The 27,835-nt window shown below is 39.3% G+C and overlaps 1 protein-coding gene across 2 annotated transcripts; it reads right to left on the bottom strand.

Moving 5' to 3' along the window:
• LOC132154993 (ras-responsive element-binding protein 1-like) lies at positions 1–27,668 on the bottom strand. 2 transcript variants are annotated; one of them, XM_059563751.1, is made up of 13 exons: positions 27,239–27,668; positions 16,218–16,306; positions 11,657–11,788; positions 11,364–11,569; positions 9,722–9,811; positions 9,391–9,554; positions 6,044–6,185; positions 5,810–5,952; positions 5,551–5,740; positions 2,886–5,475; positions 1,949–2,119; positions 1,068–1,823; positions 1–946 (listed from the first exon to the last, which is right to left on the bottom strand). In XM_059563751.1, exons 2-13 carry the CDS (start codon positions 16,219–16,221, stop codon positions 546–548), a joined length of 4,989 nt encoding a protein of 1,662 aa, XP_059419734.1. In that variant the 5' UTR covers positions 16,222–16,306; positions 27,239–27,668; the 3' UTR covers positions 1–545. The 2 variants fall into 2 exon arrangements, with proteins under 2 accessions (XP_059419734.1, XP_059419735.1); XM_059563752.1 differs by lacking the exons at positions 16,218–16,306; positions 27,239–27,668 and adding an exon at positions 12,703–12,974.
• Positions 27,669–27,835: the final 167 nt, after the last annotated feature.

Genomic DNA, 27,835 nt, shown 5'->3' with positions numbered 1-27,835 from the left:
TATTCAGCCAATCTTGATAATGAAAATGATTTAGGCACTTCAGCTCTTCAATTCCATAAGACAAAAAAAAAAAGAAAAAGAAACCAAACAACTCCAAACAGATACTAAAAACATACAGAAACTGACTTAAGAATAATACAATTTAATGCTGATATATAAATCTTCTGTTCATCATACAAATGCTTCTAATTTATTTATATAAAGGCTTTATATGATTCATTAAAAATCATATAAATAGGATTAAAATTGCTATTGTCCAATTATGTGTTGATCCAGATCTTTAGAAAAAAAGCATTAAGGCATCAAGAGAAGATTCGCTGTGCTTCAGAAACTGTTCTCCAGTCTGCATCACTGTCATGCGTACTGTATAAGACACATATCGGCAAAAGCCAGGCTTTGTAACTCCTGGTGTCTGCGGAAGTTTGATAAGCTATGGCACAAAATCAACACAGTGAATTTTCTCTTCTCTGATCAGGTGTCTCCATCACTTCCTGAGCTGCATTACAGCTATGGACACTGATTTTTGCATGTTCTGGGTCACAGCCTCATTGGGCCTCTACTGAGGCAGCTAGCGTTTGATGTTCCTCCTGTTCAGCCCCATCTGACTGAGGCTCTTTGTCAGGTTCTTCAGCAGATTCCATCTCCACGGATGTATCTTCAGGGTGCTGCTGCTCCTGAATGTCCTCCATGTGTCCTTCACTCTCTTCTTTTTGGGATGCTCCTGCTGTTTCACATTCATTCTCACTTTGCATTGGAGCTGTTGCTTCACTTTGACTTTCAGATGAACACCTGACCTCTTTTCCCTCCAGAATTTCTTTTCCTCCATCCATTTCTTCATTCATTTCTGCCTCGTCCGTGGGTTTCTGGTGGACGCGTTGATGCCTCACCAGACTGTGCTTCAGGGTGAAGGTGCGATGACAGGTTTGGCACTTATAAGGTCGCTCACCTACAACAAAAAGGTTCATTTTAGATGCATCAACTTCATATTTGTTTTTATTGGAAGGTATATTTGATAAATTATGGATTATGGATAGTAAATAACAACAGTAAAAGGCTCCTGATTTTACCAGTATGTGAGCGCATGTGTCTGGTCAGGTCTTGCAGGCTCCAGAAACGTTTGCTGCACACAGCACAGATCTTCTTCCTTTTGTCGGTTTTGCCTCCCGTCGGGTCGCCCTCCTCTTCCAAAGCCCTGAGCTCTGAGAATGCAGCCTCTTCTTCATCATCACTCATCTCCTCCCTCTCCTTCTCATCCTCATCGGCACCACTTTCCACACAGCTGCTGTTCTCGTCCTTTTCTTCATCATCTAACTTTGCGTCCTGCTCCATCTCCTTTCTGGGAGCTGTGACTGGGTTTTGAGGAGCAGGTTGGCATCTTCCCTTTTTGCCTCCATCCTCTGGCTGGACCTCCTGAATGTGAGTTTTCTGGTGCCGGTTGAGAGTGGCTGCATGGCGAAAGGTCTTCTTGCAGGTCGCACAGGTGTGGGGGAACTCATCTGGTGGAGAAACCGGTTCAGTGGTTGATTTAGGCTGGTGCTGCTCCACTCCAGAAAGCTTGAAGTCTACAAGAGTCTTGGCGAGGTTCATATCAAGACTGTTATTGCTTTGGGAGTCATCATCGTTATTTTCTACTGTCTCGGGGCTTCCCTCAGCTGGCCGTGCTTGGTTTGAGTCTGAGCTGCTGTCTGTTTGTTCAGTGGCTGATTGTCCTGTTTGTTCTGGTGCTTGTTCCGGAGATGAAGCTCCCTCCTCTTGTTTGGGGTTGACAGAGCTCAGATCCACGATGTCTCTGGCTACAGGAGGTTCAGTGTCAGATACACTCTCTGCCAAGACAAGAAAAGCTTGTTAATCAAAGCATTTGGATAAAAATGTTAACTGATCTTAATTCATAACAGTATATGCGAGACCATTAGTGCTACAAAATAATATATAAGATAATGGTACTGACCAATAGTGCCTGTGCTTCCTTGGGATCCTTCGTCAGTCTTAGGTTTGGGTCGAGATCCACTGTTTTGAAGAGTCCGATTAGACATTCCATGTTTGCGGAGCAGGTGGCGCTCACAGTTTGACTTGGTGGAGAAGAATGACTCACACTGAGGACAAGGGTATGGCTTCTGACCTGTGAAATCAATGCACAAAACTGTAACACCCTGAAGAGAGAAACAAAACATTATTGACTCAAATACATTGGATCAAAAAAAGTTAATATATACGTAATCTCTCGTAATCGCTGAATCCACTCGATTAAAAAAAAACTAACAGTAAAAAAAATAATACTATGAACTTTAAATAACCGTTTTTGAGTTGTATATGTTTTTAAATGTATTTTATTCCTGTGATGGCTAAGCTGAATTTTCAGCATCATTACTCCAGTCTTCACTGTCACATGATCCATCAGAAATCATATTAATATGCTGATTTGGTGCTCAAGAAACATTTATTTTCAAATTTTGAAAACATTTGTGCTGCTTCATATTTTTGTGCAAACCATAATACATTTTTTAGGATTCTTTGATAAATAAAGTAAAAAAAAAAAGCATTTATTAAAAAAAAAAACTTTTTTGTTGCATTACATTTTTTTGTACTGTCACTGTTAATAAATTCAGTGCATTCTTGCTGACTAAAAGGAAACAGACAATGAATGAATTTCAAAGCTTACCACAACTCTTTCTGCCTTACTGTGAGGATTTTCTAAGATTTATATAGAGTCTGAAATGGTTGAAGAACAATTCCAGCTAAAAGGCTGACAAATTAAATTGTGTAAAACTTTTAACACATTCTGTAACCTCCACTTTCCTAAGAATGGTATGTAGCTCACTGTATTGTAGGACAGAGTAAACAAAGTGCTTTACAGCATAATTTATGAACTGTAAACAGTGTCTCACCTGTGTGTGTTAACATATGCCTTTGCAGTGAGCTGGCCCAAGGGAACAGACGTGGGCAGTATGGGCAGGTCATTTTCTGCACTGAATTCGAATAAGCATTCTTTTTTCCTTTGTTCTGTGAAGGTTTCTTTGGCTTATCCTCTCGTCCCTCTTTTGCATCCTCATTGACAGTCTGCTTCTCTTTCTCGTCCTTCATTGGCTCCATCTGACTGGGTTGTAAGTAGGGGCTGAATTTATTTGAGTCAGTGGTAGCTAGCATTTTCTCCACACTGGGAAACTCGCCACTTGACTCCAGGTCGATGCCACAGCCTGCTGGTGTTCTTGGATCACAGATCTCCTCCTGAAATGGTCTCTTTTTGCCTCTCTTTTTTGAATTATCAGAAGAGCCATTTTGAATGGAATCCAGTTTGGTGGTGCCTAAGGGACCCTTCTTCTCACTTAGTGTATTAAAATCCATTGTGCTAATGCTGTTTTTGCCATCTATTCCTGTTTCGATCAGCACTGGAGTAGCTGAGACAGATGAGATTATCTGAGCAATGGAGGCCAGTGGTGCCATTTCAGTACTGGACACCGAAGATGGTTTGGGTAGCAATGGCTTCAAGCGAGTAAAAGGCTTAGTAAGGTCACCGGGCAGAGCAGAGGCCAGGCTTGAAATGGAGACTGGGAGAGCAGCAAGAAGACCAGGGGTCTTTTCCTGGGTCTGTTCTTTCTTGATATCTTGATGATTCAGGAACATGCTCTGAGGCAGTTCTTTCACCATTCTCTTCTTCTCAGGATCCTTAGGTATTGAGAGATCAATGGGCTCCATAGAGCAGTCATTAAACAGAGGAGATGCTGTTCCTTCAAGTTTAACATTTGAGGCAATCATTTTTTGAGATTTGCTAGAGAAATCTAAAGGCTGGTCCTGGTCCTCAATAGGTCCAGAGAAAGAACCTACATTCTGAGGAATGGTGCCGTTAACCAGCCCATTTGAGGTTGGAGGGTTGGCTTGAGTGGTGGCCTCTCCTCCAACCGGTACAAGACTTTTGATGTGTTCTTCAATTTCTCTTTCTGGAACATCTGGATGGTGCTTCAGCAAATGGTGAATACAGTTCCTTTTAGCGAGAAACGCCACCCCACATTGCTTACACTCAAATGGCTTCCGCTGACATCCATTGTGCGTTCGCAGGTGAATCTGAAGTGCTCTGTAATTCTTAAGGTCCTGCCCACAAAATCGACAAGATGCGTTACCGGCACCGGCTGGATCAAGGAGGTCTAGTGTACTGCCTCCAATTACACCACTTACACTAGAGGAGGTGGTTACATATTCAATGTTTTTCTCTATGTCTTTGCGTGTGTTCTTCATATGTTTCTTGCGCAAATGACGCTCACAGTTGGCCTTCACAGTGAAAGGGTAGTGACAGAGGCGGCAGACGTATGGCCGCTCACCGCTATGTGTTCTGAGATGTCGAATCAGCGTCGCTTTGTCAGGAGCGGCATAGCTACAAATGGTGCATTGGTACGGTGAAGCTCCCAGATGGTGACGCATATGAGCCTGTAGGCCACCCAAGAAGGAAAAAACTTCTTTGCAGAACCGACAAGGGAACTCAGTATTAACTGTCTTCTTGCACAAAATTCTAGATTCCTTCTCTTTGCCATCAAACTCCTCTTGCTTTCCAGTTTCATATGAGATAATCGTGTTTCCTATGACATCTGGCCCCATTTGAGTAGTCTCCCAGTTGGTAGGAGAGGACGAGGTTGAGGACGAAGAGGAGGCTGATGACTGTCTGGCAGTTCTCACTTGTTGATCTATTTGGGGTGGAAGGCTAGGACTGATGTTGCCCGATGAGGCCTGTTGGGCATTCATGACGGGCGGAGGGGGTGTGGAGGCACCCATGCTGGATCGAGGAGTGATTAAGGGCTTTTGCTTCAGAGAAGCAATCTGTTTGGGGTCCACCTGTAGAGGACTGCCCAGACCTTTGGCAAGCAAGGACAAAGACCGCTGAGGTGGCACAGAGGCTGCAAGCTTAAGGATTTGTTCAATGTCTGCCAGCTCCACTGCAGCTTGACCACTTATTGGGACAAACATACCACCACTGACGACACCATGGAGCGGCTGTAGAGACAGGACGCCGAGGGCGGCATTATTGTTCACGGCTTGAAGTGAGACGGGTTCCAAAATTGAGACGCCGAGATTGCTGCTACTTTCTTGAGGTAGATTTGTTGAAGGTGTCTCAATATGAATGAAGCGAATGCTGTCTAAAATTTCCTGTTGAATTTGCTCTTCTGATTTCTCTGGCTTGAGCAAGGAGGAGTGTTGGAGACCCAGGCACTCCATAAAACCATTTTTCCCATCTGAACTGGTATTATCAACATGTGATACCAGTTCATTGACCTCCTTGGAATCCGTGGAATTGGAGTTAACTTTGGGTGCATCCATAACACCATCTGCGTTATGTTCCTGAGGTTCAGTGCAGGGGTCTGTGCTACTTTTGTGAGAAGATTTGTGAAGATCCAGAGACTGCTGAATAGGGAAGGCCTTGTTGCAGTCCTCACACACAAATTTGTGGAACTTGCTACAGCATCTGCGCAAATTAGTCTCACACCAGACCTGAATAAATAAAACAAATTATTTTCTGCCATCATCCATAAAATAAATAATGACATTCTTATGTATTGTCTTTACCTGTGCAATGTGGGGAAATTTTTGACAGCTGAAGTCAATGAAAGCCAGGTCACCAAACCCCAGAGGGATAGAGGGGTTATTCTGAATAAAGGGTCGTCCGGAGGGGTCAGTGGGAAGCTGCTTATGAATGGCAGTGTTATGACGCAGAAGACCACGGTGTGTGCGAAAGGTAATGCAACAAATGCTACACCTAGGATTAGAAGAAACGGTCAGAAACCGTATATATAATACATACAATAATACAATGTCCTGAGCCTACCTGAGTGTAGTGTCAGGATGTGTGTCCATGTGTGTTTCCAGATCATATTTACAGTTGAATGTCTTAAAGCAGATGGGACAGTGAAGGATCTCTTCTTCACTTTGAACAGAATCATCCTCTCCAGACTTTTTTATCAACATTGTCTAAAGAAAAGACACTTTGTTGGCATATAACTTCAGAAGTACAGGCACAATAAATTCCAAAAGTCATTTAAACTTGTTTTCACTGAAAAACCTTTTTAACTGGTGGCTCCTCAGCCTGCTCCACTTCATCCTCTACATAAGACTTCCTCTTAGAGGGTCGTCGACGGTTGATTAGTTGGGAAGAACAGGATGTAGGAATACTGTTTGCATCTTTTTCATGAATTTTCATGTGCCTGCAGAAATACATAACAAGTAATTTCAGACCATGTTCTGTTTATTAACAAAACAATAATTAACAAGAGAAATTAAAATGCTTTATTATGCAACATCAATAGGCGCTCCTTACTGACTTAATTTGCGATTACTGTATTGTAAACTGCATTTGAGGTGTTTGAGAAAATAAATTAGTGATGCTCTTTTCAGTTTAATTTTATTTAAAAATATTATATACTGTATATAACGCGCACACAAACTTCACCTCAGTGCCAGGCGTGAGTCAAACGAGTGCAGAAAAGGTAAAGGTGACAAGAAGCTTCATTAGAACAACAGTGAACTGTGGTCAGATGAGAGTAAAAATAAAATTTCCTGTCTTGCTGTCAGCTGTTATACTGTGCTCTTAGCAAGTGCTCTTCAATTGCTCACTCAAATGTAGCAGTGCGCTGTGTCCTGTATCATTTTATATTACAAGCACAAATGAAACTACGAGCATGCATTGTTGTAGTTATGTAGTCATGAAGTTACCAAAAAGGCAATTAAAGCTGCCTTAAAATGGAGCATATATGAAAATATTTGTTATATATGAGTAATATTAAAGAACATATCTCTGGAATGCAGTGGTTTTCAAAACACTCATCTAACACACCTGATTCAAGATTAAGTTCACTTAAATAGGAAGTTTTTTTAAAGTCTAATAAACATAAAAATGTAATTGGTATACTCTATGGTTAAATATTATGGGAAAAAAACAATTTCAGTAGTACTGGTATCAGTTATTCTCACCCTAAGTCATAAAAAAGATGCCATTAAACAAATATTGAAATGGTTTATACATTAATTAATTTGAAGATTGAATGTGAACTGATTGTAATATAAAAGTATTTTTAAAAACTTCAAATGTTTCAAATGCTTCAAATGCGATTAATCACGATTAATTTTAGAAAGAAAGTGTGCGATCAATTAGTTTTTTTTTTAATTGATTGACAGCACTAATAAAAATAAATAAATGGATGAATTAAGAATACTACAGATTACCCATAAGAAACTTTGCATTCTGACATAATGTTTAGGACATTTAATCTTAATTAAGTTCAATTCACATTATAGTAATGTTAAATCCAGAGTCCAATTTTCCTTATTGCAACCATATTGTATAGATCAATATATATCAATATACCAATATACTGTTTTAATCATAACCCAGTAAATAACTGTTACAACAATCAGTGTTCATTTAAGTCTTTAACCTCATCCATGTAAAACGTTGTCTGTTTTCATCTTGATGGGATTACACTGGGACCACTGGAATACTTTAATAATTAATGCAAAATGCAGAGGGACCGCCTAGGTGGGGGAAAATGCAATAATATGGCCAGCAGAGGTCAGAGGTAATGTATGGAAGCAATGTGCTGGGAGTCGCATTATGACATGCTGGAACGTGTGCACCCCTCACCCTCCTACACTTTCACAGAAACAAACCCACCTTTCAGGTTCAACCAGATACAAGGCCCCTGATGCTTATGTGCAGCTGTGTTTCATTGAAAATGGTTGAGCATCTGTATATGGTGTGCACATTTTCTAATTAATTTGTTTGCATTGTGGTGTGTAGAGTTAATGGTCGTGCACTGAGTGTATGGAACCGTAAAGGGAGGATAAATGTCAGCAGACCTAGTGGTAAGAATCTTGTTTTACATTCTGCAGTCAAAGTTATTCATAGCAGAGAGAAAGAGTGATGTTCACCCACATGTGGACCCAACCCTGACAGCCTGAATCCTGTTCCATCTTATGTCTTTGGCCACAGCAAAAAAAAAAAAAAAAACCCTTGATAACGTACAGACTAAACCAGTATCAGCATAATTATGTTATCACGCAACCATAATTCCAGTTCTTGCGATTTCTTGTCACATGCCACTTAATCATATTGTGGTTTTGTGTTTGCATTGAGTAAATGTTTCCTTCTGCAGTTTTTCATCTATATTGCCAGAGGGCAGTGTGGGAAAAACTGCATGACTTAACATTATGCCAAGCAAAGTTGTTTTTGTTGAGTTATGTAATATATGACAGGATAAGGTTAAAAATTACTCATAATGTGCCATCCAAAAAATATGTTCAGCACCCCTCTCCCTGCCCCCTGCCTTTTCTCCCTCCCTAACTCACTCACACACACAAACTTCTTCCACCCCCATCTGGAATGCCTGCATGTCTCAACTGCACAAGGAAGCCCTCTATGCACATCCTATCAACACAAACAAAAAGAATCACACATCAAACCCTCGACCACAAAGACACATGAAAAGAAAGCATGGACACAGAACAATCTTTCTAAATTTAAGTGACATGGAAAAAAGAAGGAAGCCACCAGCCATCAATATAAGCCATCCTTGAGGAATCAGGCCTCTCACATCACATGCAGACATTCCTTCATCCCTCCCACCCTCTCTCTGTACCTCCTCCACAAACCTACAGCTACTTCTATTAATGCAGCCTGCGACCTTTGCATACAGCAACGTTTTGTTACAATTATCTCTTTAGGTCACACAGTTTAACACAGTTGAAACCTAAAAATGGTATTAATATAATGCTTGGATATATAAAAAAAAATTTCCCTGCATCAGGGATTCCCATCTGACCTGAGATATTTACTCGATGCATCACCTTAAGATTTTAAAGTTAATATTTCAATAATTTAACATTTGCATTTGTATGTTAAAGGTTCTCTGAGGTCAGTTAATAATCACATGAGAAGCATGCAAACTAAATATTTCATCTTTTTTTATAGTGTTTTATTAAAATGGTACATTTGTATAATTTAATTAATTATTCGCGTTTCATCAACACAATGATCAAAATACCAGAAAAGCACTATTTAAATAGAGTATAAAAGTGCCTCCACTTCAAAATGAATTATAAACATTATCAAATTTATTATAATTCATTAATGTTTACTAACAAAAATAAAAGCTTCACATTTTGTCTTTTAAACTTATTTCCGTTGAAGGTGTTTCTGTAACCAATATTTTTGATTTAAAACAGATGAAAACTGAGGGATAGGTCAAAATCGTTTTCTTAAATTCAGCTTCATTTTAGGGATATATTAATGAAAATAATCATGCAGCTAAACAGGAAATGGGATACTCTATTGCGAGCCAGTGAAAAAGGCTAGCCTACACTTACATAGAAGTTAAACATCTACAGTTTTAAAAACCTTGTCTGAGTATTTACCTGTGCATGTTCCCATTGGTAGTGAAAGTCTGACCACATCTCACACACTTGTAAGGCCTCTCTCCACTGTGAACCAGCATGTGGCGGTCCAGAGAGCTGGCCGAGCTCAAAGCCTTCCCACAGATACTGCAGGAGTGGTCAGTGCCCCCACTATCTGTGTTATGCTGGAGGAAGAAAAGAGCAATATACTCATATATAAAGAAATGAGTATAATACATCTTCAGTTTCAGTACAATTCTGATCTGATGATTTTAAGGCAAATGGTTTTGGTTTAGTAACAGGTGTACATATAGGGATGCTCTGGTATGTTTGTGTAAGAGAGAGTGTGCACCTGTCTGATATGCATGGTGAGCTGGTGCTGTGTCATGCAGTTTTTGTTACACAAGGGGCAAATGAAGCTTGAGCGTTCGTCTTTGACTTCCTGTAGAAGACACAAAGACAAGACACATTTTAGTTACAATGTACTAAATTACATAGTTTAGTATGAAACCATTAAATCATTTTATATACATTTGACTAGATTTCAACAGGCATTAACAGTACAATCATACCCAAGTTGTCGCCTGTACAGAGCGCTGTAAAAATTAATAGCAACTAAACTAATTCATATGTTTAACTATTGCACCTAATGAGAGTTACAGATCCTGAAAACACAAAAATATGGCTCCTCAACACATGTGGCTCCCCATGACTCCAAAACCCCAGTGCGAGATAAACACAATAGGTAAAACAGATGCAGGATGTGCCCTGCCCGATGAAGATAGTATGTGTTAGAGCAGCAGGAGCGGTTGTGGGCTCGCGGCACATGGAGTAACAAGTGGCCTCTCCATCTGTTTCTCCAGACAACAGCAGCACTGGCTGAGGAAGAGCATCACTAATTCAGTGGGTAAGACCTTCTGCAGTCGAGCAGCGGCGCAGTGTCACTCTCAGCGTATAGAAATGCAGTTAGGGCTGTAGGGCGGGATCCCGGAGGGGGCTGGGGGACTCAAACACCTGTTTTCTCCACAGAGAAGTGTTTCAGTCAAATCCCACACTTTAATTGAAGGCATAAGACAAGCATCGGCTCTCACAAAGGGGGGATTGAGAAAGCGCAAAGACCATTTGTTGCCACTCATTTAACTGAGCTTATGTAACTGCCAATCTGACTGACCACCAGAGACAGTATGAGAGAGTTGGAAGAAAAATAAGTTCAAGCATAAGACTATATATGGCGTGTATAAAAATGAAAGCGTCACCTTATTATAGCCAATCATGTGTTTGTTTACTCTAGAACGTGCATGCGCATTAGCTGGACCAGCCTGAAAAATATTCATTTTGGAGCATCCCTAAAAAAGCCAGAGAAGCAAGAGTTGCTATGTTTTGCTAATTTGAAAACCTAATCTTGGAGTGATTTGGGCTGTATCTGAAATTGCATACTTCCCTACTATTTATTAGGCAAAAAACAACATATGAAAGGGTAGCATGTCTGAATTCACAGTATTTATAAAACAGTAGGCAAGAAGTACCTGGATGTCCTATTATTTCTGCTGAGATTCTGAAGTGCACATCTAATATATACTTTGATCCCATGAGGCCACAGAGAGGATCTGTAAATGTCAGTGAAGTGACAAAACTGCCACTGACAACATGCCAGATGTAGTACGTCCAGTCTTACTACACACATACATGCTATATTAGAACATACTTTTTTTCGTCATGAAGTAATTATTTATTCAAAAGAACTACATAATCAGAGAGTATGTGATTTTGGACACAGTCTTGGTCTTTCCCAATTCAAATCGATGAGACGCCAATATGGCTGCCAAGTGACTAACTAGCTTTCAAGGGACTTCACTGACTACTCCACCTCTGCATCCTACTACAGCTGTACTTACTGCAGCTGACATTACTGGAATGAGATGTGCAATAGAATTACAGCAATAACGCCAGCTTTCACTCATGAATGATTTACCAAATACTAACTGTTGCTATACCTGATTTCTTCTCCCAGTACGATTGACAGAAGGCGATTTGGCGGTATTTCTGGGAGATATTTTAGTGGGCTTAGAATCGACTCCATTGATCTGGCCCACATTCATCACAGTGCTCATCATGGAGTTGATGGAGGACAGCTCCTCTTCTGTTCCAACTCCACCTTCATCTTCATCTTCTGGTTTGTCCGTTCCATCATAGTCTGCTTCTATAAATCAAATGAAAGAGAGTTAATAATGACAGAATCTTTACTTATGGAAGAACTGGGTCTCATAGAGCCGCTGTGGCAGCTTACCTTCGAGAGGTTCTGGTGTATGTGTGGAAGACTGATTGTTTACAGCCTCTTCTGACAAATGAGACTGTTCATTCACATCAGTAGCACCAACAGCACTGCTGACATTCTTCTCAGGGGAGGCACTTTCCATTTCTAAGAACAGAGAATATCCGTTACTCAATATGACATCAGTTTTAGAAGATACACACATTAATTAATTACTTTTCTCATCTGCAAAGAAAGCCATGTGGAAATCATCTTGTCGTTGCCTAAATGGTTACAGTTAATCTCAGCAGGAGCTGTAGTATTTTTTTTTTTTTTTTTTAAAGCAACTTTATCAAGGGTCAACTTCCTCTTTTAGCACATGCTTCTTAACTGTTTTCATGCATTCAAATGGACAAATCAAAGTTAAAAAAAGAAACAATCTACCAATTCTAGATTATGAACATAAAAAAGGACTGTGTTAGAACTGCAAAAGCCCCCAATATTAAAGTTAATTTTCATTTTTAAATGCATGATGAAAATAAGTCTCTTTTAATGGCTGACTAAAAAGACTGTTGAGGTTTGGATGCGATTTGCATGTGCCATTTTTATATGTACTATGTACACTACCGTTCAAAAGTTTGGGGTCGGTAGGATTTTTCTAATGATTTTGAAAGGAGTCTGAAGGCAGGATTTATTTGATTAAAAACTTTTTAAAAATCTATTAATCTTAGTGACCCCAAAATTTTGAATGGTAGTGTACATATTGTATTAAAACAAGTTACATTCTTCCCAAAAACATCTCAATTTGAACTGAGCTCTATGTATTGTGCTGTCTAAAAGTGAAGATAGGAAAAGCACTGGCTGTGGACTGTTTGAGGCAGCTGTGGGAGAGTGATACTACAGCGAGAGAGGCCCATCCCAGTGAAGGGGGTGGTGCAGGGAGAGAAAGATGAACGACACATATGTGAGAGCAAAGGAGGGGAGGCAGAGATGGAGGAAACACTAAGAGAAGAGTGAAATGTGAGAAAAGTGCAGAGAGAAGACTGGAAAACAGAGTCAAGAGACTGGGTGCATGTTCTCACAGGAGAAACTTGGAAGTCTTTCTGCTGTGAAGAGAGGAACAGTAGGGGGGTTGGGTTGAGCGGCAAAGCAGGAAGTGGCTGTGAGAGCAGTGGAGGGTAGACGCTTGTCTGCTGTACTCTCTCTTGCTCTAACCATGCGGCCCTGCTGCAGTTTGTGTGTGCCGTAGCAGGATGTGATCACCTCCGCTGGAGGGGGAAGGGTAGGAAATCCCCCTCCCAAACTCTGCTCATATACTAACACTGGTTGGAAAAGTGCTGGAGGAGTCGGATTATCCTCCGTTTCCATAAGGATTCAGCTTTGTGGAAAAGAGATGCACATATTCTGCAGTGGAATGCACCTTTTACATCTTACACTGGAGGTCACCAGGTTGCTAGTTAGCACTGCTATATCAAAATAAAAATGAACAATAATTAGTGTACGAGTCATTTGAGAATGACTTCAAATTCTGACCACAAATCAAATAGATCAGTGAAATCTCTATGATGTTGCTTCTCATTTGCATAAAGCTCTGAACGCCTCCAAATTGCATCACCAACGGTCAATGACATCTGGTCAACTTGTTGCTGCATATCACTACGAGTGGCAGGTCTGATACCGAAAAAGCCAATGACGTGCATATTTGTGTAAAAAAAAAAAAAAACACTGAGAAATCATTTAAATGCTTGCTTGCTGAATTTATGCATTCATTTATTAGAAAAGAAAAAAACTTATTGCATTGAGTATTTTAAAAAAAGAATAAGAAGGATAAATGGATCATTTAGAGTGTGTACTAGCCTCAATATAGTTATCAGCATCACAGATGCTGCATGTTAAGTGTTGCAAGCTAAAATAGCAATACAGCAAAGACCCAGAGATTATCTCAGATTAATGAGCTGTTATCAGCCAAGCATCTTTGGACTAATTGAGAGGTTTAAAGAGGGTAATTCATTAGCTAATAATGACAGATGGGCCTCACTATAAACATATCATCATATGGTTCATAGGATTAATATAATGGAAAGATATTTGGTATATGAGGGACAGAAAATTAAATCAATTGCAGGAGATAAATACAGAATACAAAAAGTATAATTCAAAAGCAATTTGCAATAAAGATTTTTTCAAATGTTTTTGGCATTTGAGCACACTGTTTTTGATCAAAAGTACGTTTAACACATTAATATTGTAAAATATTATTACAACTTAAACTGTTTTCTATTTAAATATATTATAAATATAATATATTATTTAATATAATATAATATATATATATTATATATATATAATATATTCCTGTGATGCAAAGCTAAATTTTCCAGCATCATTACTCCAGTCGTCAGTGTCACATAATCCTTCAGAAATCATTCTAATATGCCGATCTGCTTCTCAAAAACATTTCTTATGATTATCAAAGTTTAAAACAGATGTGCTGATTAATATCTTTGTGGAAACTGATGCATTTTTCAATCAGAATTGTTTTATGAATAGAAATTTCATTTATTTATGAGAAACAGAATTTCTTGGTAACATAACAAATGTTTTTACTGTTACTTTTGATTCATTTAATGGGTCCCTGCTGAATAAAAATATTAGTTTTCTTGGTCAGCAACGAAACAACAAACAAAAACACTTACGAACCCCACACCTTTGGAAAGTAGTGTACAAGTAAACCAAAACATGCTGCTGCCATGTTTTCATGTTGTGAACGGTTGCCAAGGTGTTGCTATGAGGCCACTCAATCCTTTTGAGTTTCGTTAGCATGTTGCTATGCGGTTGCTAGGGTGATCTGGGTGGTTGCATTCTGGCCCAAGTCAAACAAGCCCATTTCCAGGACTCATCATATTCTCATTCTTAGATGGTACTTCAGATTTTTTTTTTTATTATGTTAAAGCTATGCAAAGTAAACATGAGCAATAATAACAGTAATGTAAATGGTAATAACTCAAAAAAACATTATACATGTGAAGAACAAAAAGGATAAATAAAATAAAGGAGTGCTGATGCCCTGAAAGACAATGTCCAGGCAAGCACATGGCCTGTTACATCTACAGGCTATAAAAGTGTCTTAGTTTATGGGAGTGTGGCGATTATATAGACCTTCCCTCCTACTGGGAACAGATAACACTGGATAATGATGAGTCCATCTGCCCCGGACCATCACTCTCTTTAACACACTCACACTTCAAGCTGAAACAACAGGACATCAGGAATCAGAAAAAGAGGCATACAGGCTCATCCATGGAAACTCTGAAGAAAATATTAGCTCTGCTCAAATAATTAGTGATTTGCCTATATAGACAATGGCCTTCTTAAAGCAGCATCGACAGAAAACCCCTGTGTTGGATGAAAAATAACTAATTTCTCTCACTTCCACCATACTTTTTAAATGAATCATTGCAATGAATTCTGGGATTGCCCCACTAGGTTTTGGAACACAGTAATAAATGTTCTCAAAATGTTCCCGAGGAATACCCCTATACTGCATGAATGCTCAGAGTAGATTTGTGATTTCATTCAGAGTGTTCTTGATTGTTTTGTTCCTCCTTTGGTTCATAAGTACACAGAGGAATGGAAAGTCTGACCACCCCCCCACTCCCGCCCCTCGCCCCTCCCTCCCTGTTCCACCGGAGAGAAAGCAGGGAACTAGTGCATTTCCTGTTTGGTGTGGTGGCTGGGAAGTTCTAGGGAATGCTGAGGCATTCTTCTCCTTTGCTTCCTCCTGTTCTTCCCTGATCATCCTCCATCTTACAGACCATCCTCCATCTCACTCACTCAACCACTCTTCTCCACCCAATCCATCCCTCTCTTTCTATCGGACTCATTTAGGAAAATCAGCAAATAATCATATTAATTGCGCTGATGCTCTATAACAACATGCATGATACATGATTTTCTTTATTCTTTGAAGCATAAAAGAATATATATATTTTTTTAAATGTCTTTTTGTCCGCACAAGTGCTTCTGTGTTCCGCAGAAGAAAGAAAGTCATTCAGGCTTTTAATGATATGAAGGGGAGTAAATGATGACAGCATATATTTGGGTCAACAAATATCCTATTGGAGGCTGAGCAACACCTCCTGACTATCCACACAGATGTACTGGTAAAATAACAGCAGCTATCTGATTTTTGGGAGGAAAGTCTTAAGGTGCTTTTCTGTTGTTATTTTTTCTTTACCAATAGACCCCAACCCCTTAACAGTAGTCTTTGGTATTTTGCCAGAATCTGTTCAATTAAACATTACAGGCTGATAGTGTAGCCTTTGTTTTTACTTGAAAAACTATCAATTTGACAGTATTTTAAAATTACATATCATGCAATGTTAAATCATTTACAGTTTTTTACCGTATATTGTAGGATAATTTAGAGTTAACCATTTAACTGGACTTTGCTGAAAAAAATTGAAACATTTTTAATGGCATATGGATTAAGAGATCTAATATAGGCCTGACATCTGAACCCAACACCTAGGCTGCAACCTCACACACACACACGTACAGAAGAGTCAGTAGTGTCAGGTGACTTTTGCATATTTACCCATTTTAAGGTAAGGGCTAAACGCGTCACCGGGTCATGGAGCCACAGGGTCACAGGCGCAGGATGAGGGACAGCGACCTCCGCTCATACTGAAAGAAAGCAAAACACTCAATTACCACACAAAGCAAGTGTCATACCACAAGAAAGCCATATAAACAAAGCGAGTGTTGTGTTTAAAAAAAGCACACATTAACACGAGCGTTAAAGGGAGCCAAGTCACTGAGTAAGCATGAAAATGAATATGAGGTGTTTAAAGTGAGAAATCCTTCAGGCTAGGAGCGGATGGTGGATTCAGAGCGTGTTTTTCCATGAGGTGAGGTCCAGGAAGAGACAGCGACCTGAAAAGGCTGCATGAGAAAGAGAGACATCATTTCAGATGTGCTCTCTTTAGTGTAAAGGTAACAGGAGAGATCCAGCCCCAGGCCTCTTGTTCGGCTGGTAAACTGAAACGGGCCACCATCACATAACACAAAGTCCCACACACTGCCAAGTTTCCTTTCTGGTTGGAGCAGGAGCCAGTGCTACAGGCATCTGGAGCATTACTACTGCTTTAACAATAGCATACCACAAGAGCTGGCATTTAAAGACCCAGGAACAAAAGGAGACAGAAGAGCGTGAGGATGACGGGATAGAGACAGGATGGAGTGGCGGATGACGTTATGGAGATTTATGGTGCTTAGGATGTGCAAAACAGGCTTATACCAAATTATCCAGTCAGGAAAAACGTGTGTGTCTGACAGTCTTTCATGTGATGTGGGATAGAGTGCACATTTACACAGTGGTGGACATTTTTCTATAACAAAGAAGCTAATGTGATCTTGAATGCTGGAGCTCATGCTGCTATACAAATTTGAGACCTGCGTTTTTTTCCTTTCGCTCCGAAGTCTCCTCATAGTAAAGTTTTGGTTTTGTGATCATGTAAATTGTAAATTGTTGTGATCATGTAATTTTTGAAATATAATGCGACAAACATTATGATAACTAGAATAATTTAATTTAAACATACGGTAGACGAACATATGATGAGAAAACAATTAACTGCAAGATATTAATAATGTAACAATGTTTTGACAAGACAAAAAATATTTAAAGACTTTTTTTTTCATTAATACTTTTATTCAACATGAATGTTATAAAAGATTTCAACTAAATGTTGTTGGTTTGAACTTTTTCTTTTCATCAATGAATTTTAGGGAAATAAATGAATAATAATTACGGTTTCTACATAGACGTTAAGCATCATAACTTCAACATTGATAATAATAAGAAATGTTTCTTAGGTGCCAAATCAGCATATTAATAGGATTTCTAAAGGATCATGTGACACTGAAGACTGTAGTAATGATGCTGAAAATGTAGCTTTGATATCACAGTAATAAATTACATTTGACAATATATATAATTATTCATTGAATAATCAAATTGTAATTATATTTCACACTTTTATTGATTCGCTGCATTTTTTTGTGTGTGTGTAAAAAGTCGCTTTGGATAAAAGCTTCTGCTAAATGACTAAAATGTACATGTAAAAGCAGACTTGTTGAGCAAGAGACTTCTTTAAAAAAACACATGAAAAACTTACTGAATAAAAATTTTAAACGGAAGTGTATATGCTATTTTAGTCCATAAAAACAACTCAAGTTAATGGTTTTAGTTCCCAGGGAACACTTTTGAAATGTATACAGATTAATAAATATGAATATAAGCAAGACAGGAAATAGAAAGACTTCTGCGCACTTTGCGAGTGTAATGCTCTTCAGAGGGCAGAAACGACAGTGAAACTGGAAAAAGAAAAGAAAGAGTGTGTGTCTGAGGCAAGAGTGTGTCAAAGCTCTTGCATCCCAGTGTGACAGGCACAGGCAAGTGTTGGATTGTGGGCAGGTGTTTGCTCATGGGGCTATCGCGTTCTGCTGGCTCTACACTCCGCACTGTTCCTGTATCGGTTTCAGTGTGTGTGTGTGTGTGTGTGTGTGTGTGCTGAGTGGGGGAGGTGTCAGGATAGAAGGGTCTCGCTGGGAATGGGGGGCTACAACACTCCAAGAAACGGGAGGAGGATTCCTGATGAGAGGAGACACCCAGAGAAGGTTTCTAGTTAAACTGGTTCTACTGCTCAGCTCTCTCCTCCCGTCTCTCTCTCTCTTTGGGTGCTTCTCCTCCTCCTCCCTCCTTACAAACTCCATCTCATTTTCATCACAAACTACTTTTGCTGCATTTACTCCACATATTCTTTTTTTAAAGGTCCTGCGTTGATTTGAGTGTGTCCTTTAGTGCTCTGCAATCTTATTCACGTGCAAAAAAAAAAGAAAAAAAAAATTATGGAACCGAACAGGGTTCAATATGATAGATATTAAATTACTGGGTCTATAAAGGCACTGTAAAATGTTACACGCACTATTAAGACACGTACTGCAAATTCTTCTTCATATCAAGTATCTGTGGTATCTGGTGTGTAGCTGGTCCAAACTGGAGAACCAGCTGTTGAGCACCTGATTGAGACCAGCTTGGACCAGCGATCATGTTCCAAAACACAGCTATCACTGGTTTCAGCTGGATTTTCCAGCAGGTGAGGGAATAGTGAGAGACCGCGACAAATCAAGAAATGTGCTTGATTGGAATGAACACAAGGGGTTAATGGGGGGGGGGGAGCGTATGAGGCCCTTGGCAAAGCAGCACTCAGCTGTCACTCCAAACAGGTGGCCCTGATATGAACTTTGGCTTCTATTGCATACAGCAACCATTTTGTTTCAAGCAAATCGAGCCAGAAGCAAAAGCCCAAGACATCACACAAGGAGGAAGAACTGCTGAGAGGAGTCAAGAAGATCCAAAGATGTGCTTTATTTGTGTTTGGCTGAAGGATGCTCACAGAGTGTGATGAACAAGCAACTGGCGTGCATATACTCCTAGAAAACAGGCCTTAAAACATTATTTTTACATTTTCGTTTTTTATTTTAAAGTATTAGTCATTAAGTTGTTTGTGTAGCTTTAGTTTTTTTTTTTGTATTTTGTTTTTTAAGTACGACTATATAGTTTAATTATCTTTAGTTATTTTAGTACTTCAACTTAAACTACATAAAAATGAGAAATGTTGCCTTGACAACTAGATGAAATAGTTTTTTTAAAATAAATAAATATTAATAAAAAAATTATATATATATATATATATATATATATATATAATTTTAATTAACAATAGTAATTAACAATAGTAAAAAAAATAGTAAAGTTTATTAGGGCATCACAAAATTATAATATACAATATGAAAAGTAGATATTCATTTTAAGATTTGCTATAGATTTCATTTATTCATGTTAGTAAATTATAACTGTTTTTAAACATTAATTTTATGTGAGCATCAGATGGTGGCAAAGAAAGTGTAAAATGTAAAAATAGTAAAAATAAGCATGAATAATTAAATCACCAATACTGATACACAAACATAATTCTGTACTGGTATATTGTGGATCAAGTGATGCACTGTGTCAAGTAGATGCAATGAAATTTCAGCAACTGAAATATTTGGCTTTAGTAAAAAAATGATGCTAACAATACACAACATTTCTTTGGCTGAAATATCAAGAGGTGGTTTGTGGCGAATACTTCAGCAGATACAGATTCTCTTTTAGTCTGTGCTACTGGAACACACTGTAGCAGTGCATGCACTGTGAGGAGTCCCTAACCTCCTCTGTCCCATACAGCTGTTGTGCAGTGATCCGACTTGTGCTGCAGTAAAGCAGGCTGAGCTCGCTGAACTGCCACCCATTTCCAGCACTGTGCATTCCAGGCTATTTAAAACCAACCCCAGTGCAGATTTACCCAAGCATACAATTCTGGTCATTATTTCACAACCCCCTCCTGATCTCTCTCCATCTCACCGTCTTTTCTCCAAAGCCATCTTTAAGGGCCACTCTTCTGCAGCGGAATGAACCGTTTGGTGAAGGATTTAAGGTTTGAGGCCTCACAGACAGCCACTGTCTCGGGCCAGACAATACAGTGTATTCCCAGTGAGCTGAAGTAGGTCAGAAAGTGTATTTGGCAGTGTTACGCATGTTTATGCTCACTGTCTCCGCTGCAGAACTTGCAGCCTCCCGCCAGCTCCCTTTGCTTCTACTGTTATATCCACCCCGACCGGCCCTCTGTCCTTCTCCACCCACCTCAAATTGAGTCCTTATCATCAGACACAGACTTTGTCTATTCAGCACGCCCACTCTTGTGCATCTGAACTCGGGCATGCATGCATGCACGCAGACTACTTCTGCATAAAATAAGTCACCGATAGGGCTTAATTATAAACTACACATGGGTTTTTCATCTCTTTGAGAAGGAAGCATACAGCTAGCTTCTTACGGCCAAACCTAATCACTGACCGCCGGTCACCATAGAAACCGCCATTCACTGACTCCACAGAGTCCCACCCCGAAGCCACACACCTCCTCGAGGGCCCTGTCGTTTAATACGGCCAATCTGGTTGGAGCAGTCAGGGGACACGGCAAAGCTTATTTGAGAGAGTAACTGCTGGAAACAGCCGGAGGTTGTCTGTCAACCACATGGCGCATGTCAAAAGCTAGAGAGGAGAAAAGCAAACCGCCTTTGCGAAAATAATCCACAGTGCTCATTCATACACAACAGCTTTCACTAAAATAAGTGAGACTTTGTGTTGGAGCGGCTTTGGTGCCAGTGGACAGACTGTTACTGTGAGGCTGTAATGTACAGGGGACCTTTGCAGTGCAAAAGATGGTTTCCATCCAACATTAGCCGTTAAGATTAACTAATGTTACTAAAAGAAAAATGCACAGTTTTACAGCGTTATCATGTTTAAACAAATAGATATTGTGTGCAGAGAATCTGGTTAGAAGGGCTTGGAAGCCCCTAAATGTTAGTAAAACCCTCACAAAGTAATCCCTCTCTCACCGTGGTCCCCCACACTGATCTGGGACCAGAAACCATCTAGACACATAGAAAAAAATAAATAAATTGGCAGCATGGTTCTTCAGTCATTTTAGCGTTTTACATGTGTTCCTTCAAACTGATTCACCCTACATTGCAGAAAAATAAATAAATACAATTCTTAAATCTAAAATATTTACTTTAGAAGCAAATTACATAATATTAAAGGTCCTGGGAAATGTATCAAAATTAAGAGAGAAAATATACTGTATGGTAATGGGTTAAGAAAAACTAACTTTTTTCCCCCTTTGAATTAAGATTATTTTTCTTATCCCACTGACAGATTTTGTTTTTCTCACTTAACTTTTTATATCTTAAATCATTTAGCTACTTTCGATTTAAGAATGTATAGGCATTTGTACTGAAAAACAAGACAAAAAAACTGGGGAGCAAAATTAGTTTTGAGGATATATTTGTTCAATTCATAATCATGAGGAGGATACAAAATTATATTTGTGTTTAAGGCCAACCCTTTTTAGGGTTTGTTTCTAAACTCCTAATTGTACGTTACATGCTGGCTGTGTAAATGCAGATAACACAGAGCTCTGCGCAGCTGGAAATGGTTGGCCAAAGGTAAAGCATCTATTTACTTTATTTGGTTTTTAGTCTGTCCTATATAATGATTATCTCAATCATAGCTGTTTGACTGCGGTGTGTGGCATACTCGCATTGTTAGTAGCCCAAATGAAAGAAAATGATGCTTAAAACAAGCGGCACGGCTGCTCACAAAACGGCAAGTTTTAAGAGCTGCATTTACACAGCAAACATGTAAACAGAATAAATAGTAAAGACACAAATGCTGTGATTGGCTGGGGATGGGGGAGGCTCTCTGATTGGATTGAATTAGCTTTTTAGTTTACCAGGTAAATATTTTTAAATATTCTAAACAAAAAGAGCACATATGTAAACTCCATCATCTTAAACGAACAATTAAACAATCAGAGAACATTTACCTGAAATACTGAGAATGGAGCGATGGAGGGCACTGTGGAGCAAGCTGTCCAAATTAGAGATAAAGGACATTACTATATTATATAGTTGAAATTATGGTTTTAATACACAGCTCACTGTAATACTGACAATAAGCACAATTTACTATAGGTGGTAACATTGGTGGATTTTCATTCTAGAGAGCATCTGATAAACATGGATAAACATCTGTGTAAGTGCAGGTGGAGTCTTAAATATTTTTCTTCCATTTTCCAAGAAAGACTGCACATTTTTCATATGCATATTTGAAAAGTATTGCATATATTGCGAATTGCATGCTGTAAATCACTTCAAAGCTAACAGACATGGAATATAAGCCACAAAACTGAATTTTTATGTCACCGTCATTAAGACTGACAATCAGACTAATTAAATACCTACTCATTAGTGTTGATTTTGCCTCTTAAAGTTCTTTGTCTGATTCTAGTATGGTAAAAGAACACGTCCCATACTCTGTGATAAGCAGGTTAATATTTACTCGAACCCTGAGATGAACTGGGCTTCAAAAGAACCAGGAGTGACCTTTGCCTCGTTTCCATGTTTTGTTTTCTCTGTCCTGTTCTGTCAGGAATCCTCTCCTCCCCGACAAGTTTTTGCAAGCGGTGATTAGTTCATATAAATAGTAATAAACTCTCAAAATACAACTTACAATACAATTACTTTAGGGTTCAACTGATAAAGTCAAGCCCGGCAATCCTTTAGAAATGGATCAGTTTTATGAAATGGTTTTACTAAAACTTTTTTCTTGCTGGGGCACACATACTTAGAAACTGTTGTGTATGTGCGTACTATTTGCTTGCAAATGTTACGTAAGCTGCTAATTGTGAGTGTGGGAAATCTGCTTTTAACATCATTTTGTTTAAAGTACTGAACACTTAACATTTGCAATAGCAAGGGTGTATTATCAGACGTTGGCGAGAGCCAGGATGGTGGACGGACACATTCACTGCAAACACACTGTGTGCCTTATTTTCTAAGAGCTAGAAGAGACGGGAGCGGCCGGGTTTCTCCTCCTGAAAGGGCGCCATTTTTGCTTCATTGTCTACGCTGCTTCAGGGCGTTTTGGGAGAGGCTGCAAGAGAACTGCCTGAATCACCTTAATCTCGTCGAACGGAAACAGTTAACTAATAGCATCGTTCAGCTAGCATGACTTCACAACATGTGTTAGTTTTTTAACAGTCCTGTTGAAAAACAACTTCTATAGGTACTAAGAGATTATGAAAGCTCCACTGAACATGACATCAGATGATACGGGATGATCTTGTGATAATGTGCCATGAAGTGCTCACTAATGAGATGGATGTGCTGGTGAATGAGTGTGCTTTGAGTTATATCACCACTGACTGCTCATGCCACGTCAGAACCAAGTCAAATTTCTCTTTGATTTTTCTGGAAATTTGACTTTTAGCAACCCCTGTACGTGATACAGATGAATTAGCCACAGGCATATTTTCATATCTTTCAATTGTTTGTTCAGTGCTTGAACACGAAACTGGGAAGCCTACAGCCTACAAAGAATTCTAGTACAAGACGAACAGGTTCCGCAATGTGACTCAACCTGCCATCTTCCCATTTTGCTCTCACTCCTTCACTACTAAATTTTAACAAGAGCGTTTCTTCAGCATCTCCGCCTCCCTGTGCAGTGCTCTCTCTCTAGAAGCTATCAAAACTTCACGGACTGTGGGCAACTGCCAGCGGACAAAACTGTTTAGTCAGCAACAGAGGCAGGGTGGGAGAGAAGGGACGGGGGAAGAAGCAGGGGGAGGCAAAGGAGGCCTGCAAAGCCATATGTGATCAGTCTTTTCCTCTCACAGACAAACGTAAAAAAGTGAAAGCAAAGCACACGATCCTTCAAAACGGAGTGCTAGCAAGTTAAACTATTTATGATTGTGGTAAAACATCTCAGTTTGACTATTGTGACCTGTTTGATTTACTATCACATGACTTAATACTCAAACTAACAGGGTTAGGATATGCTACCTTTTGATTTATCTTTTTCGAACTTCCTCCATCCACACAGGCCGCTCTATTTCCTGTCATCCATGTCTCACTGACACCAAAGCATTTTCACAAAGGACTCCGCTTTTCTTTACTGCACTTTATAATTCAAAAAGTAGTAAAAAGACGCCCAAACTTTTTACTATGAAAGGCCAAAAAACTAACATGTTTGACAGCCATGCTGCAGGTCAAATTCATTTGTATTTTCTACATTTCAATGCAAAAATACATATGAAAAATGTTAAAACAAAGGTTACATTTTTCCAAACCTGTATGACTTTCTTTAGTTCTATTTTTATCTACACCATGAAAGTGAACAGGGTCCAAAACAATAATGGATCCTACTGACTTCCATTTTATGAAAAACAAAACAACACTGAGATATTTATCAAATGATCTTTTTTTTTTTTTGTACAAAATACAAATCATACAGGTTTTGGACCAACCTGAGGATGAGTAAATCATCTCCGAACTTTTTTGGGTGAAAAATTTCTTTAAAAGAGGTCAATACTTTTTTGATTTGGTCATAAATGAAGCCGTTTTAAAGACCGTCTCCTAAATACGAATGAAACATGCAAATAGTTGGCATCCATTTGCAAACTAACTTTCTTAAGCCCTGCAGGTACAGCGTCTCACCCAACACCCCAGGGCCGAACCAGGCTTCCCATTCCCTACGAGGGAGAGGGAACATAATCTTATCTAAAATAGACAGGTTAAAAATAGCTCCAGAGCGAAACAGGACGCCCATCTCTACCCCTGGATGAGTGAACAGAACACCCATCACTAGAAGCAAAAGGCTCGGTGAAGTGACCAATCAGTTTCTCCATCCAGTCTGGGACTTCAACAGACCGGTCCCTCTGTCTTTACACGGTGTAAACAATCACAGCTGGGCATGTTTGTCAAAGGATGTTTACTAGGGAACCCTCAAGAGTTGATTTTAATGAATATATATTAATCAAGGCTAATCAAGACAGTCAATTAAAACATTTCCAAGGCCGCGTCTCAATATTCAAAGAGACCGAAACAAAAGCAAAAAACAAATTCATCCACTCAATAGGGCTGTTGAGACTTTTTATATACTTCAGAGTGATTGAATAGAAAGTGGAGTAAAAGCTGATGGCCCTTTTCTATCACTATTAGCACGGCAGCTCTGATGCTCACAATGGGTTTTCTCTATTCAACTCTGGCGACTCCCTGCTGAGGACAGAAGAGATTACAGCCCAGACAGACCACTGGTTGCTTGTTCACTAGGACATGCCTTTGAATTTTCAATGGTCTTCTTGCTTTACGCGTCTGAACAAACACATCTCCACCCTACATCAGCCTGCATTGTGAGGGGAGCAGCTATTAGAAAAATTAGAAAAGGAGTATTTGTTTTTTAACCTTGCCTCTCTGCTTGGGGAAAACTGAAGATGATGATTAAAAACAAAATCTTACAATATTATATTGATATTGTTAAAGGCAAAAACATGCACAAGTTTTTGCTTATATAAAGCGACACAGAAACAAAAAAAGTAAAACATTTGCTAAAGGTGATGAAGCAACATTCACACATTGGTTCAGAATACATTTACAAAGGTTTACTTTGAGACTGCACAAAGGATAGCGACTTACGTCTGATCAGCAAAGTTTCTCAAAACTATATTATGGTGATGGGCAAAATTAATTCCAAACATAAAACCTCTAAATCAGAAGTTTTCCACATTTCCACACCCAGGAACTTCTAATATAAAAACATATATTACATCGTACACTGCTTATTAGATAATTTGCTAGGAATGCAATATTTTATATAGACTGTAGTGTATTCGGACCCCCTGGTGTACCTTCCGGGACCCCTGCTTGTACATTATACTACACCTTAGCTTACATACAGTAGATCACCATAAAACCACAGTGTAATATCTCAGCAATATCCTTAGATTAACAACTAAAGAAAAAAAAAGTCCGTTATTTACCTTTATTTAATGTTCAAAGTACCTAAAGGATACATATTACTTCTCTAAGATAGTAATTTACAACTTTAAAGGGAAGATTAGGTACAAAGTTGTCCCTTTAAGGATACTGGCCCTTTGCATTTTTTTAGTGCATGCATGGAATATAAGTTACTTTACAAAACAACCATGATGTAGTTAAAAGTCAGCAGATTGCAAGGACGGAGCGAGTGAATGATGCTGCCACTGCAGGCCTCCTGGAGCCCAGTGTTGAATTTGGTAACGGAATGTGAACTCCTCATCCGGATCTCTGCACATTCTGATTCTCCAAAGAGACGCGAGAACGAACAGAGGATGATGGGAGGAGGGCGAATCCCTATCGAAACAACGATGCATCCGAGTCATTAGTCGTCCCAAATTAAGATGGTTTCAACTGTATAGTCGATGTGGCTGCTCAGTTCAAATATAAAAGCCTACTTTTCTTGTATGTCTATTCGGTTCATCTCATGCAGCAAACCCAACCCAACGATGTCACGACGACAGCGAACTTCCTCCTTTAAAACTTCTGACATTCCCAAACATTAAGTTTGCAAAGTGCGACTAACGAAAGAATGGTGATTTGGTGAGCAATAATAACTTATCGATAGTGAAAAAAAATTGTAGAAAGCACAAATAAAACGTAAATGCAACATGTCCCGACAAGGTCAAAATATAAAGGGAAGCGTGTCCAACCCCCCACGCGTTAGCCTCGATCAAAGTTCAGATGTGGATGCTTCGGTTCACTATAAAATACTAACTTTTGATGACAATATATGAGCTAAACTTAATTTGTTCAAATGGGAAATAACGCCATATCAGTGGCACTGAATGTATGGTTAATTAAAGAGGTAAAGTTAACTCAGGTATGAATACATGTGCGCTGGATAGACGCGATGAATTCCTGTAGTCAGGCGTTAAACCTTTGGATGCGAGAATGAAACGAGGAAGCACAAACCCCGGGCGAGGAAAAAAAACATCGAACATCATCTCAACATCTTCGGCCTTTGCAAGTTTAAAAACTTACAACAAAGTATCCATCCACCAAAGTTTGCGATCGGCAGGATGGTGAACGTAAACAACAACAACAACAACGTGTAGAAAAGTGCTGTACTTACGCTCGACTTTGTCGGGGTTGGGCTGATTGCGCTGAGACATGGTGATGGTGAAAAGAGATGATGGACTTCGAGAAAAAAAAACTGCAAACTTGTTCCGGAGAGCGATCAAAATGGCGTATTTGAGGATGTGCAAAGTTCGCCAACTGGATACTTTACATCGCCAACTGTGTTAGCTCCCTAAAGGAGTGATGGCCATCGACACTACCGACGATTGAGGGTCAGAAAAGTCACTTTTTCTCTCAAAGCGTGTTCCTGAGCGCTGCTCAGTGAACGTGATAAGTAGACGCATCACGTGTTGCTCTAGTCTCCAAGGGGACGTGTGTTACTGAGGCTGCCGCTGGAGTTCAGCTGTGAGCATCTCCACGGGAGGGGTGCAAAACTTCTCCACTTCAGCCTCATCCGACTGATTATTCACGATAGATAGATAGATAGATAGATAGATAGATAGATAGATAGATAGATAGATAGATAGATAGATAGATAGATAGATAGATGTAGCAACAAGTGTCTTAACAACAACATGGTCTTATAAAACATTTTGTAGACGTACGGATTTTGTGATAAATAATGCATATTTATACATACATGCATATCTCT

This window comes from Carassius carassius, chromosome 12, assembly GCF_963082965.1.
Source record: "Carassius carassius chromosome 12, fCarCar2.1, whole genome shotgun sequence".
Taxonomy (NCBI): Eukaryota; Metazoa; Chordata; class Actinopteri; order Cypriniformes; family Cyprinidae; genus Carassius; species Carassius carassius.
This window is presented reverse-complemented; position numbering and strand designations above follow the sequence as displayed.